The sequence below is a fragment of the Stenella coeruleoalba genome (genome assembly GCF_951394435.1).
Source record: "Stenella coeruleoalba genome assembly, chromosome: 20".
Taxonomy (NCBI): Eukaryota; Metazoa; Chordata; class Mammalia; order Artiodactyla; family Delphinidae; genus Stenella; species Stenella coeruleoalba.
The window spans coordinates 47,323,861-47,337,814 of NC_137166.1; the positions used below are offsets into that span (position 1 = coordinate 47,323,861).

At 57.4% G+C, this 13,954-nt stretch overlaps 1 protein-coding gene across 3 annotated transcripts in view; it reads right to left on the reverse strand.

The window, feature by feature from the left end:
* Positions 1–13,954, reverse strand: part of MEGF8 (multiple EGF like domains 8) — a gene marked incomplete at its 3' end in the record, with an annotated part of 41,618 nt that continues 27,664 nt past the window's right edge. For all 3 annotated transcript variants that reach the window (XM_079906721.1, XM_079906722.1, XM_079906720.1), the window contains 11 exons: positions 12,866–13,097; positions 11,581–11,704; positions 11,226–11,439; positions 10,861–11,075; positions 5,997–6,204; positions 5,644–5,803; positions 5,025–5,217; positions 4,389–4,559; positions 4,097–4,227; positions 3,463–3,595; positions 1–1,269 (listed from right to left, as the gene is read on the reverse strand). In XM_079906721.1, the coding sequence (XP_079762847.1) occupies positions 1–1,269; positions 3,463–3,595; positions 4,097–4,227; positions 4,389–4,559; positions 5,025–5,217; positions 5,644–5,803; positions 5,997–6,204; positions 10,861–11,075; positions 11,226–11,439; positions 11,581–11,704; positions 12,866–13,097 (3,050 nt within the window). The remainder of the gene's footprint in view (positions 1,270–3,462; positions 3,596–4,096; positions 4,228–4,388; positions 4,560–5,024; positions 5,218–5,643; positions 5,804–5,996; positions 6,205–10,860; positions 11,076–11,225; positions 11,440–11,580; positions 11,705–12,865; positions 13,098–13,954) is intronic.

Sequence of the window (13,954 nt, forward strand, 5' to 3'; positions counted from 1 at the left end):
TCAGAGAGACATGCTGGTGAGGTTGTCCTGGCTCAGCAGTCCCTTCCGGCCTGCACCAGCCCCGTGCCCACCGCCCCCAGCACCCCCGCTCCCCCCACAGTACTCATGCAGCCTGTGCCGCAGAGTGACAAGGGCTGACCCCAGGCAGGCGCCGTTGGGTGCATGGGGCCCGCCAGGCAGCTGGAGCAACAGGGTGGCCACGCCGGCCATGCCATCTTCAGTGGGCTCGAGGGTGATAGGCCCGGCTCGCAGGCCAGCAGTGGTGGCAGGGATGGTTGGTGGGCAGCAGCTCCCTCCCACGGGTCCCCAGGGCCCGCCAGCCCCCGTCAGCAGCAAGGGTGCCAAGAAGGGCTCAGAGCGGCGGAAGGTGGGTGGTGGGAGCCCGGCCGGCTTCCAGGCGGGGGCCGGGGCAGCAGGGTCGGGTGGGAAGCAGACGGTGACCTTGGCGAAGGGGCGGCTGGCCATCTTGGTCATTTCTTGCAGGTGCCGGCGCTGCTCCTGCCGCTGATCCAGGGCCTGCTTGGCCTTCCAGAGCAGCACGCAGAGTGAGAGGAAGAGAAAGAAGCAGGAGAAGAAGACGGAGAAGAAGACAAACAGGTCGATGTGGGCCTGGTCCTGCCGGAAGAAGAGCAGGCCCTGCGAGTCGGCCGAGCCATTAGCACTGGGCCCACTTGGGTCTCCCACGCCCAGCAGGAGCAGGTAGAAACGGCTGGACTTGAGGGTGTGGTGCTCGTGCGGGTAGGTGATGACCAGCCGGTCCCGCACGCCACGGACCACCAGCACCACGGATGGCTCTGTCACCGTCACGTAGGTGATCAGGCCCCGTGGCCATACCTCCCGCACTCGTGGCTCCGCTGGGGTGGCCGGCCCACCTCCGGCCCCAGGTCCTCCCAGATCCCCAGCCCCCCGGGGCCCACCGTCAGCAGGGGGTGGAGGGGCTGGGGGAGGCGGTGGCGGCTGGATGTGTACGGTGTGGACGCCAGTGTCGGGGGCCACACGGACCACGAAGGTGTCATAGGAGGTGGAGACGTAGAGGTCCACGGCGCCAAAGGTCACATCCAGCGTCAGGCGGATGTCCACATTGGTGAACTTGGGCTGCACGCCAAAGAGGACAGTGCGGCCGGGGCCCAGAGCGCGGCGCTTCGGCTCGTGGAAACAGTTGGTCTGGGACGTGGGGTCCAGGCAGTACTCCTGCTCCACGGAGATGAGGCGGTAGCACTGCTGGCCACCCAGCGGGCTCCCGTGGAATGACTCCCGGCACTTGGCACACTGCGGGCAGGGTAGGGAGTGGAAGCGGCCATCAGAGCTGAACTCAGGGTCCAGCCCTCCTCCAAGGAGGACTGACATTTTGTACCTACTGGTAAGTAGCCCCTGCCCTGGGTTTCCACAGTGTCCCAGCAGCTTCCTTGTGACCCCCCTGGATTTCCCTGACACCGTGTGGACACTAACAGCATCCTACACTCCAGCACTGCTGATCCTGGTGTCACCCCAGTGACCAGAGCATCCTAGTGGCAAGGCCTCTGGAACTCTGAGGCACAGCAATGAAGAGCTCTGTTGAATCCTGGCTCTACCTCCTCACTAGCTGTGTGGCCTTGGAATAGTGCTGAACTGGAGATTCTTCCTCTGTACACAGAGAGTAAACACTACTGAAATCACAGGACCAGCACAGGTGAGCCAGCCTTGCCTGCTAGTCTTGCTGTTTCTGGACTATATTGGGTAGGTCCTGCCTCAGTGCCTTTGCACTGGTTGAGCCTCCGCTTGGATCGCTCTCCTGCCTGCCCCGCACCACCCGCCCCATGTTTGAATGTCTTTACTCAAGTGTCACATTCTCACTGAGGCCTTCCTTGGCCACTGTATCTACCATTTCCGCTCCCAACATTTCCTAGCCCTCCTTTCTGCTTAATTTTCCTCTTTACTGCTCATCACTAACACACTACATGTCTGACATATTCATTTGTTGGTTGCTGGACTCCTCCATGAACTCCCTGAGGACAGAACATTTTGCCTGTTTTGTTCCCTACTGTGTCCCAATGCCTTGCACAGTGCCTGGCATATATTAGGTGCTCAGTAAAGAGGTGTCGAGTGAATGAGTTGGCTGGATAACAGCTATTTTGATTCCTGTAGTCCAGTGGAAACCACTCAACCTCTGGGATTGACCAGGGTCAGTCCAAGCTCCAAACCCAGCCAGCTGTCTGACCTGGGACAAGTCTCTGAGCCTCCTTTTGCTCTTATGCCCACAGCTCACCGAGGCCCTAGCACAGCCTTCATGAGCCTTCCGTGTCTGTGCTGTCTCCACTGTATCTATGGCAGGCACTCCTGACATACTAACCACTACTGCTATCATTAGAAGGTAAAGAAACTGCTGTTTCAGAGCTACCAACAGAGCTGCTGGCGGAGGAGGTCTGAATTAAGCTCTGAAGCTGTCTGTTTTGACAAAGACCAATGGGCCTTCTGATTATGCATCAAGCAAGCAAAAATTCTGGGGACTTCCCTGGCGGCCCAGTGGTTAAGACTCTGAGCTCCCAATGCAAGGGGCACGGATTCGATCCCTGGTTGGGGAACTAAGATCATGCATGCCGCACGGCAAGGCTGAAAAAAAAAAAAAAGAAAGAAAGAAAGCAAAAATTCTGGTCTTGGATGGAAATGTTAGGGGTAAGGCTTGTGAAGCTCTGTCGCCATTTTGGGCGTGGTCACATCTTTGCCAATAGACGGGTAGGGAGACTGAGGCGAGCAAGGGATTCTCTCTTCCTTCTGGAACTAGAGAGAAGGTAGGTGGGTGGGGTGGTAGGAGCTGTACTCCAAGGAAGGAACATGGAATATCCCCTCTGTGGGAGGTGAGCCTGCAACACAGTAACCAACCAGGTAGTCAGTACAGGGGCTCCAGGAGCCCCCCAGCTGAAGAAAGGGGATATGGACTCAAGGGGAATTTGCATATGGGTATTAGTAATAATATGAGATCCCCTACTGGCCCCAAGTGATCAGGTGAGGGCCACCACTTGAGCGAAAACTTGCCTGAGAATGAAGCCAACCCAGAGGAGAGCAGAGTCAAGACCCAGGGAAAGAAAGGCTCCTGACTGCACTGTGTGAGCACCCGGATCTGCCCATTCCTCAAGTGGACTCCAGACCTCAGTGCTAAGAGCCAACACATTTTCTTTTTTGCTTAAGCTACTACGAGATGAGTTTTCTGGCATCTGCAGTCTCTAAGTTGTGACTATCCGTACAGGAGTCCGTCTCCTCACCTCCACCGCCCACAAGAGGCTCATTTCTGGGATCCCAGCAACACCACCCGGGTCCTGAAACTGACTAGGGCTCAGGAACAGTCTATCAAGTTGACCTTGATCCCCATGACCACTGATATCGGAACCACATTGTCAGTCCTGCCCGGGCCAGGCTACCTCATCCCAGCCCTGACCTCTTCTGGGCACGGGGCCCTTGGCCCATAACTTGCTTCTCCAGCCGCACCTGGTATTTGTAGCAGTCTCGGCGGTCGCTGGGGGAGCTGCCCTGGCACGTGCCCGTCTCTGTGTTGTTCTGACACGGGCAGCCTGTCCCGTCCTGCTCGTTACATGTGTCTGCATGGCCATTACACTGACATCTGAAGAGAGGGAAGAAGACGGGGGTTATAGAGCTCCCACGACCTACAGGGGCCCAGGCTGGATGCTGTAAACGTGAGCTCCAACCCATGAGGCCAGAAGAGGAAACTGAGGCTCACAGAGGTCAAGCCGTTTACCCCAAGGCCACAGTGTTGGTAAGTGGCAGAGTCAGGATTAGAACCCAGGATGGACGAACTCCAGGGCTTACTGACCATGCAGAAGTAAGGGGGTGGAATGGGGAGGCTGTCCTGAGGCCTCTCCCTCAGGGCCCTCGCTCTCTCTCTTTGCCCAAGAGTCTCCACCAGGGCTGCTCGGTAGCCTGCGTTTCAGCACTGGCCTGAGGGAGAGGGTCTCCCACCTGAGTCTAGTTCTTTGCCCCCAACCCGTGCCTCAGGGGATCTCAGCCTTTCCTGACTGAGGGCAGAGGACTGGGGAGAGGAGCCTGGCTCCCAGAGCTGCTCCTACTGAGCGGGGCAAGGGTTCCTGGCCCCCCTTCCACTTACTTGGTGCACTTCCCGTCGAGGAGGAAGTAGCCATGGAGGCAGCTCTCACATTTGTCCCCATAGCTATTATTGTGGCAGTTCACACACACAGCCTCGTCTTCACTAGGCCCCTCTGTCACCCAGTTTTCGATCTGGCCGAGGAAGGACAGGGTGATCACAGAAATGCATGGACCAGCCCCTCCTCCCTCAGAGCCAGGAGTCCAGAGCCCGGCAGCCTCCTCCTCCCTCAGACTAGGAGCCCCCAGCCCCTCCTCCTTCAGACCCAGGAGCTCGGGACCCCAGTCTCTTGCACCTCCTCTGGATCCAGCGAGTACTTCTCCGGCTCCCTCCTGGCCATTTCAAGCTCCTTCCTGGAGACGCAGACCTGGCTGTTGCCCCGACAAAAGGCGTGGCAGGGCCGGCAGGTCCCGCCCCCCACGGCTGAACCCACGAACAGGGGGAGGCACTGCTCACAGTGGCTGCCCTGGAAACCAGGGACAGGGCGGTCAGAGGGGGTGTGAGAGCTGGGGGAAGGTTCTGAGAGCACCAGGGGAGGGCAGCAACAGCTCAGGCATTTGGCTTGGGCAGTCCCAGCCCATCTGCCATTGAGCCCTGTGCCTTCACTTGCACACCTCCAGTGATGGGGTTTCACTCCCCTTCAGCCCCAGTGTTGCGTTCAGAAAGCCCTTCCCCGCAGGATCCCAGATGCTCCTCCACGGGATCCCCCTCCCTGGTCCAGTAGTAATTCTGTCCCGCTATCCAGGGCGGCCCCTCTGTGGTACAGACCCAGATGGTGTCCCCAGGGTCCTCTCGTACTTCCTTGGCATAGGGCTAGGCCCCCTCCTCCCTGTGCCTAGCTCACTGGGGCTTGGAAGGAGGCTCAAGATGCCTGAGTGTAGGCTGAAGGCACAGAGGCCCGGGGCGAGGGCCTGAGGTCCCGGACGGACACCTTGGTGTGATTGTGGCAGAGCAGGCAGTGGTCGCGGGCCCCCACACCGGCGCACTCGCTGTGGCGGTTGCAGCGACACTCCGTGGAGCAGTTGTGGCCGACAAAGCCGAAGTGGCAGCGGCAGTGGTCGGGCTCCACGCATGAGCCGTTCACGCAGCCCTGGGCGCACACGGGGCGGCACAGCCCCGTCACGCTGCAGGGGTGGGGCAGGAGTCAGCGCAGGGTAGCGGGCCGCTCCCTCCCAAAGGCACACCCAGCCGTCAGCACGGTCCTCACCGCACCTCTGAGGCCACCACCGGCCAGCCCACCCTCTTCGCAACTAGTCCACCCCCCCGTCCGCTGCATCACTCCCCTGCCCCGGGTCCAGCCCAGCACCTCCTCCAGGGGCGATGACCCCCTTCCCAGGGTATCCTGTTAAACTAACTGACCAACCTTGCCCTCCACGACCTAGCCCCCGCCCTCACACCCTCCTCCACACCTTGGACTATGTTTTCTTGCGTCCCACTTTGATCCATGCCCCGTCGTCTACCGCTCCCCACAGACTCTCCCACCCCACGGTCTGCCTGGCCCTGCTCCCCTCAACCCCACCCAAGCCCCCGCGTCTGGCCTGTAGCCTCACTTGTCCATGGTGTAGCCCGTCTTGCAGCTGCACTCGTAACCGTGGGGCCGGTCATGGCAGTTCTGTGTTTCATTGCAGTCGTGGTGCCCGTTTGCACACTCGTCCTCAGGGGGGCAGGACAGGAAGGCCCAGGAGGCCCCAGGTCGTCCACATGTCAGCCCTGGCACGAGGATACAGGGCTTCACTGTGGAGGCCTCTGAACCACTCACCTAGCCACCCGGGCCCTTGCTCCCCCTTCCCCTGAGCGCCACCTGTGAGAGCCCCCGGCGGCCCTCCACGTTCCCTGAACCAACCCCACGTCAGAACGCAGACAGGAGCCAGCCCCACTCACCCCATCCAAAAACCCGTCTCACCATCGCGGGGGCCGCTGAGTCCACCCTCCAGGCAGCGGCCACCCCCATCCTGGCCCCCCCAGGCACACCAGCCACAGTGGGGCCGCCGCAGGCACAGGGCGCACTGTGTCGCCTGAGCACAGCCCAGGGAGCAGCTCTCGGGTCCTCGGAGCAGCCGCCCGCAGCCTCCAGCCATACATCGCAGGGGCAGGTAGGAGGGGCTCAGACACTACAGGGGAGGGGAAAGGGCAGAGAAAGAAGATCAAGCAAACACCTCCTGGGTGTCTTCCTGGATTGCACCCTCTTCTCAGAGATCTCACCCCTGCTGGCCACAACCGGGTGGACCAAAATGGACGTCAGCTGGGGTCATCACATTCTCCCTCCTCAGCATTTGTAACTAGCAGTTCAGACCAGAAGTCAGGCTAGGGACATCCTTGAAACTAGATTGTGTAGACTAGGGCTGGCTGGGCCGTTTGGATGAACGAATGACAGCAAATGAAGAGAACAGAGAGAGGCAAGAAAAGAGCAGAGACAGAAGGAAGCAGAGATGAGAATCACACACCCCAAAGACAGGGAGACAGGCAGCTTTCCAGGCTCCACCTCCAGTCCCTGGTAGGGCCTGGCTGCACTTTCTACCTGGGTTACAAGAGGCACCACTGTGTTGGTCTAATGAGCCCCTTTACCCACCTGGCTTGGGATGCAGCTGTTTCTTACAATCAAAGAAAGGCAATGATCCCAGGTGGAAAAAGAAACAAGCATCAGGAGGGGGGTTGCCAGCCACAGCCTCTTAGAACATGGACCCAGCTGCTGGGGCAACAGGATCCGCCCGCCCTTGGCTGGGAAGTTGAGGAGTCCGTGGTCAGGACTCAGCAGCTCACACACCATCACTTATTGTGTCCTGGGACCCAGACACGGTGCTCAACGAGGTTCACACTCCTGGAAACTTACCTCAGTGTATGAGAGCATTTTATTTACGGCTTGGGCCTTAAGTAAAGTACAAGAGGAAAGAGATTAGTCTAGGCTGGCTGTCTGGAAGCACTTAGGAAGAAACAAAGCAACCATGCAGTCCTGAAATAGAAAACCCTGAAAGCTGTGGCCGGAGCTCTGAGTCCCTGTGGGTTACGCCGGTGATGAGCCGAGCCTGGCTGAACTGCCACAGCCAAATGCTCCTCCAGGTTAGGCTTCCAGATCTGAATTTAGTGCACCCCTTGACACACAGAGGGGCAACCTGGAAGGGGGCCAAGAGAAGCCCGAGGCTCCAGTCTGCTCAGCACTTTCTGCTGGGACCCCCCCTAGTGGCCAAATGTGATTGCTGCCCAAGACCATAAACTGCATTTCCTGTGTTCCTGGAAGAGATGCAGGATCCTAGCTCACCTGCTGACATATGCCCACAGCCTAGCAAAGTGCCCAGCGCAAGGAAGGTGCTCTATGAAGAATTTGGTAAAAGGACAAAGGGAAGGAGGGAAAAAGCCAGCCAGCCAGCCAGCCAGCCAGGGAAGGGAGCACCTTGTTGTCTGCCCCAGCCTCTGAGGCCAAAGGCATTTAGAAGAACAATGCCTGACTGTTAAAATACGGCTGCCCTTGAGCGAAATCACAACAGGTCTGGTCTGCGCACCTGTTATGATTGATCTGTGTTTTTAAAACACTCGAGCCAACAGTTTTAACTGATTTTCCCAGAAATCAGAAGAGCTGGCAGCAGCCCTCTGACATTCCCACGCAGCATCAGCTCCGCGCTCTCCATTCAGCCGCCCCACCACCCCCTCCCGCCTCACACCTCCTGAGCTGCCTGCAGGCTCTCTGGTGTTGCCTTCCAGTTCCTGGGATCCCAATAAAAACAAATAATGGAAATCTCAATAATATTTAGGGAGGACGTGTATCACCGGAAGGACCCCAGGCTTGAGGACGAGAGGCCTCTGCTCGTTAGAGGTGCCACCGCAGGGGACCTCTGCCCTTGCAGCCACGCTGAGAGCCCCATGGGGAGCACCCCCCACTCCCAGCCGCTGCACTGACCCTCTTGGTGTGACCCAGACAGCGGAGACTGGGAATCCTCCCAGTGGGTGGAACATGGGGATGTTACTGAGTTTTTACTGAATAGCAGGCCGGGCTCCACGCTCTACATACATTCTCCCATCTAACTTGGACGACCTTCCTATGGGACGGTGTGGTATGACACAAAAATGTATCTGGCCTTTGTCCCTGGTTCCTGGTACTGAGCTACTAAAACACATAGGGGTTCCTGAGCGGTGGGGACGTCTTTTGCTGTTCATAAGGGACCCCTTTTACACCTGAGTTTATGCTTACGGGGTGACTTAGGGGAGTCAGCCGAAAAACCAAGCGATTAGAGCCCCACCCACCCACCAGGGGGTCAGGGGAGAGACTGAGCTCTATAAAAACACTTGAACCATGAGATTCAGGGGACTTCCCTGGCAGTCCGGTGGTTAGGACTCTGTGCTTTCACTGCTGTGGGCTGGGGTTCAATCCCTGGTCGGGGGACTAAGATCCCGTAAGCCGCGCGGCACGGCCAAAAAAAAAAAAGAACAACAACGATGCGATTCAGAGAGCTTCCGGGTTGATGAGTGCATCCTCTGGGAGGGCGGCATGTCCAGTGAAGGCATGGAAACTGCATGCCTTGCCGATTCACCTCTTCTATTTGGCTCTTCCTGAGCTGTATCCTTTATAATAAACCAGTGTGAGTAAGTAAACGTTTCTCTGAGCTCTGTGAGCCATTCTAGCACATTATCAGCCCTGCAGAGGGGATGGTGGGAACCCCCAATGTACAGCCAGTTAGCCTGGATTTGTGACTGCCATCTGAAGGGGGAGCAGTCTTGTGGAACTGAACACTTTAACCTGTGGGATGTGACTCTGATGTCACGTAGATAGTGTCAGAAATTAACTGAATTGTTGAACACATAGTTGGCGTCCAGAGAACTGGAGAATTGGTTGTTGGTGTTGGAAAACACCCCAGACAGGGTCTGTTGACAGCACTCCTATTTTACCAAAGACTCGTGTAGGCTCTTGGGTTGTGAGATGGTGAGTAATCACACCTCAGTTGGGTCTTGCACAATCTTGCACAATAAAGATGAATGAGGAGTAGGGCTTCCCTGGTGGCGCAGTGGTTGAGGGTCCGCCTGCCGATGCAGGGGACACGGGTTTGTGCCCCGGTCTGGGAAGATCCCACATGCCACGGAGCGGCTGGCCCTGTGAGCCATGGCCGCTGAGCCTGCGCGTCCGGAGCCTGTGCTCCGCAACGGGAGAGGCCACAACAGTGAGAGGCCCGCATACCGCCAAAAAAAAAAAGATGAATGAGGAGTAGACAGACTCACAATTCTGGCCCAGTGACACTGTTTCTGGATATGACAGCAGTAGCTGAAGCTTTCTTATCTCCTGCTGGGGTGGGGCTGGGGCTGACTGCCTGTGTCTGCCACTGGGACAGCTAAATCATGCCAGGCAGAGGCATCTTTGGTTTTTTTGTTTTGTTTTGTTTTTCAGCCATACTGAACGGCTTGTGGGATCTTAGTTCCCTGACCAGGAATTGAAGCCGGGCCCTCGGCAGTGAAAGTGCGAAGTCCTAACCACTGGACCACCAGGGAATTCCCCCCAGAGGCGTCTTTGGAATGGACCTTATGAGACAGCACGCACTGGGCAGCCAAAGGGTGGACTGTACCTCCCCAGACCATGCCCATGTTCAAGAATCATCTCTCTAGACCATAGCCATAGATGAGGGGTGGGTCTGAATGGCTGTGTCAGAAGCAGTGCTCCTTCCCTTCCCTGGCCACACCTCACTGGACCACGGCTGGACATCTAACTCGTGAGCTGAGCTGAAGTCTTCCCTGAGAATGTGAACTAACAGAAGAACACAGAGATGACTGTAGTCTCTGGAATTAGAAAGTCACATAGCGACTCCCCTGGTGGTCCAGTGGTTAAGAATCCGCCTTCCAATGCAGGGGACGCGGGTTCGACCCCTGGTCGGGGAACTAAGATCCCACGTGCTGTGGGGCAACTAAGCCTGCGTGCCGCAATTACTGAGCCCGTGTGCCACAACTACAGAGAAGCCTGCACGCCGCAACGAAGAGCCCACAGGCCGCAACTAAGACCCAACGCAGCCAAGTAAATAAATAAATATTTAAAAAAAAAAAAAAAAGGAAGTCACACAGACTGAGGGTCAAGGTCTGCCAGTTGAGGTGGTGTGTGTTGATGATCAAGCCGAGAGAAACCAGAGGATGGAGACGCGCAGAAAACAGCTGAGATCAGAGACCAGGCGGCCCAAGAAGGATGAAGCAACAGTACTTCCTACCTTCAGACAACATCAAATACCCCCGGTTCCTTATAATAACACCAGCTCGAGTGGGTTTCTGTTTCTCACAACCAAAACTTCTAAAAGTAGAGAGAGAAAGAGATGGAGGAGGAAAGTGGAAAGGTGTGAGAGGGAGAAGGGAGATGGTATTGAGTCCTGGGAAGGATGGGGCGAGGAGAGCTTAACTGAGAGTTGGAGAGACACCAGGGCTGAGGAGTCAGGAAGCGGGTGCTGGGACATGACAGGGAGACTCACAAGGCAAGGAGAGGGACTTCCCTGGTGGTCCAGTGGTTAAGACTCCACGCTTCCACTGGGGGCGCGGGTTCGATCTCTGATCAGGGAACTAAGATCCCCCAAGCCGTGCGACGTAGCCAAAAAAAAAAAACCAACAACAAGAACAAGGCAAAGAGGGAAGAAAGAGATGTTGGAAGGGGCGAGAGAAGAGAAAGTGGGAAGAAAGAGAAAGTGTGATGGTGGGACCAGCCCTAAGGAAATGGAGGCGGACATAGGACAGCGGCGGCGGGGTTGGAGAAAGGTCAGTGTGCAGCAGGGAGGAGGGCCACAGCACACCCCGCTGGGGGCAGTCAGTACCTGTTGGAGGCTGCTGCTCCAGACACAGTGCTGCCAGCCCCCGTCTGCACCCTTGGAGTCCAGGCAGGAGGTGCAGTTGGGCAGGAGGTGACAGGGCGTGGGGCAGGGCAGGGGGGGCGATGATTCCACCGGCATCGGGGACACGTTCAGCAGAGAGTGGCTGAAGCACGTCCAGTCATAGGTGGGCTGCACCGAGAGGATGCGGCGGGTCTCCCCTGGGGTTGGGGGCACACGGATTAGAAGCAGGTCCGGGCCCCCAGCCCCTCCCCTCCTCCCTCAAACCAGGCCCCTGAGCCCCTTGCGTCCTTGCAGCAGGAATCCAGGCCCCCAAACTCTCCTCTCGGGGAGCAAGCCTCAGCGCTCACCAGTCCTCTTGAACTGCCGCGTCCACATGCACTTGCCCTCCCTTGTGCACTGCTTGCAGTCGGCCGCCCCACACACGGCCTCCGAGCAGTTCCCAGCCCAGAAGACCTCTCGCTGGTTGATGCGACAGTCATTCTCCGAGGTGCAGGACCCATTGCGCCCGATGCAGGCACCCTCAGGGCAGTTGGTACACCACTTACAGCGGGGGGCAGATGCCTGGCGGGGGGATACGGGCTCAGCGGGGTTGTCAGGGCCCCCAGCATCCCTCCAGCCTCAGGTCTTGCCACCCAATCCCAGCTGAAGAGCTCAGTGGTGCCTGAGCCACGCCCCCTTCCCACCCCCACCCCCATCATTCACCTCTCCATCTCCAGGCTGCAGGGTCCGGGGATGGCGGGCCAGGCACTCACTGCAGGTCCGCAGACGTCGACATTCCTCGGGGGAGTGGGGCATTGGAGAGCAGGGGGGACCACCACAGCCCAGCCTGGGGAGATAGGAGGTCTGGCTCATCACATTCAGCCAGGCCCCACCCTTCCTCCTCACCCTCGCCTCTTCCTGGTGCCTCGTGGACACCGGCCTGCAGGTCCCACATATGCACTCCCAAGTGCTCTCAGCACAGGCCTCCCAAACCTGCTCCTCCCCAACTCCCTTGGTGATGGTCCCACGTCCACCTATCACCCAGGTCAGAGACACTGGACGATATCCCATGGCCTCTTGGCCCTCCAGCCACCGAGGCCTCTGCCTCCTGAATTCTTCTCTGACCATCCCCTCCTCCTCCAGCCCTGCAGCCCCCGCCCAGTTCAAGCCTCCCCCTTCCAGGCCTCCACCTGCAGCCTCCCCTCACCACCCCCTCCTTCACAAGCCTGCCCCTGCCCTCTCCTGCTTAAACCTTCTGTGCCTCCCCATCACCCACAGTGGAGGGCCATAATCCCTCACTCAAAATCCTTGAAGGCACACCTGTTTCAGAACTTTCCAGGTTTCAGAAAAGCAGTGGGTGTACCCGCTGTTACATAATACCCCTAGCAGAGTCTGGGGGAGCACCCTAAAAATCAAACCCTTTAATATTCTGTAGTAAACATGGTGACACATTTAATGGGACAAAATAAAGCCCGTTAGTAGCCTCATACCACGTTAGTAGCCTCATACCAGTGCAGGATAACTGCGCAGTCAAGTTAGTTTGTGCTAAACCTAGGACAGCGCCTTCAGCCTCCTGATATGTTTGGATTCCCAAACTCCAGACAAGGAGTCTTGGAGCTGGACGGAGCGCAGTTCAGCCAGGCACCGGAAGCCCTTTCTGAGCTGACCCACCCACCTTTCCAATCTCATTCTTCCCCAGCTCAGATGGTTTCTAAAATACACCAGATACAGCCCCGCTTCTGAACCCTCATGGTCTAAACTTGACCGGTCATTTACGGCCCAGTTCAGACCCAGCTAACTCCAGCCCACAAACAGGGCTCCCCACTCAGTGAGGTCCCCGAGCCTGCCCCTGCCTGTGATAAGCTGCCCATTTTCCCGTGTGAGCTGGTCTCCTAACCAGACCACACCCTGCTGAGGCCTCCCCCACAAGCCTGGCCTGGCACAGAACCCACTTCGGAGAGCACCAGTACCACCCACCCACCCACGTGCTGTCAGTCTCCATGGTTACCTATGGGCCTGGTCCCCGGACAGGCAGGCCCCATGGCACCAGGTACAGGCCCCAGACTGGTTACAAGCTTCGGGCGAGGGCAGCAGGTGGCAGGGGTCCGGGGGCAGGGTCAGGGCCAGCAGGCGGCCCAGGGCCACTCCCCCAAAGCCTCCTGAGATATACAGGCGACCCCCTACCGCTGCCACAGCGTGGGCCACAGACTCCTCCATTGGTGGTCCCACAGAGGCTGGGCCTGGGGAAAGACAGAAAGTTCAGAGAGAGAGAGCAGGAGACTCGAGGAAGAGATTCACACAAAGGTACCAGTCAGAGAGGGATGCTGAGAGGAGAGACAGTCTAAGGAGAGCAGAGACAGACAACGAAAGACAGAGAGAAGACAGAAAAGGCCAAATAGGACAAGAGCATCAGACACAGCAAGACAAAAGAGAGGGAGAGAGACACATAAACGGAAAAAAGGAACAGAAAAGAGTGGAATAAGAACAGAGACATGGGCTTCCCTGGTGGCGCAGTGGTTGGGAGTCTGCCTGCTGATGCAGGGGACACGGGTTCGTGCCCCGGTACGGGAGGATCCCATATGCCACAGAGTGGCTGGGCCCATGAGCCACGGCCGCTGAGCCTGCGCATCCGGAGCCTGTGCTCTGCGGCGGGAGAGGCCCATGTACCGCCAAAAAAAAAAAAAAAAAAAGAACAGAGACAAATGTTGTGGAACCCGGGGACTTCGCTGGCAGTCCAGTGGTTAAGACTCTGCACTTCCACTGCAGGGGGCACGGGTTCAATCCCTGGTCGGGGAACTAAGATCCTACATGCCACGTGGCGTGGCCAAAAAAAAAAAAAATGTTGTGGAACAAGACTAAAGTGGTGGCTGAACCACACTGTGAAGGTACTAAATGTCGCTAAATTGTTCGTTTTATGATGACTAATCGTGTTATGTGAATTTCACCTAAATTTTTTTAAATCCTCAAGAAAAAAAAGGAGTCAGTGGAAAAAATAGATTAAAAGCGAAAGAGAGTTAGAGACAGAGGGTCAGAGAAAGCAACAAAAAGCAAAGGAGACAGGCCCGGAGACACACACACACAGTCAGTCATTTACAAT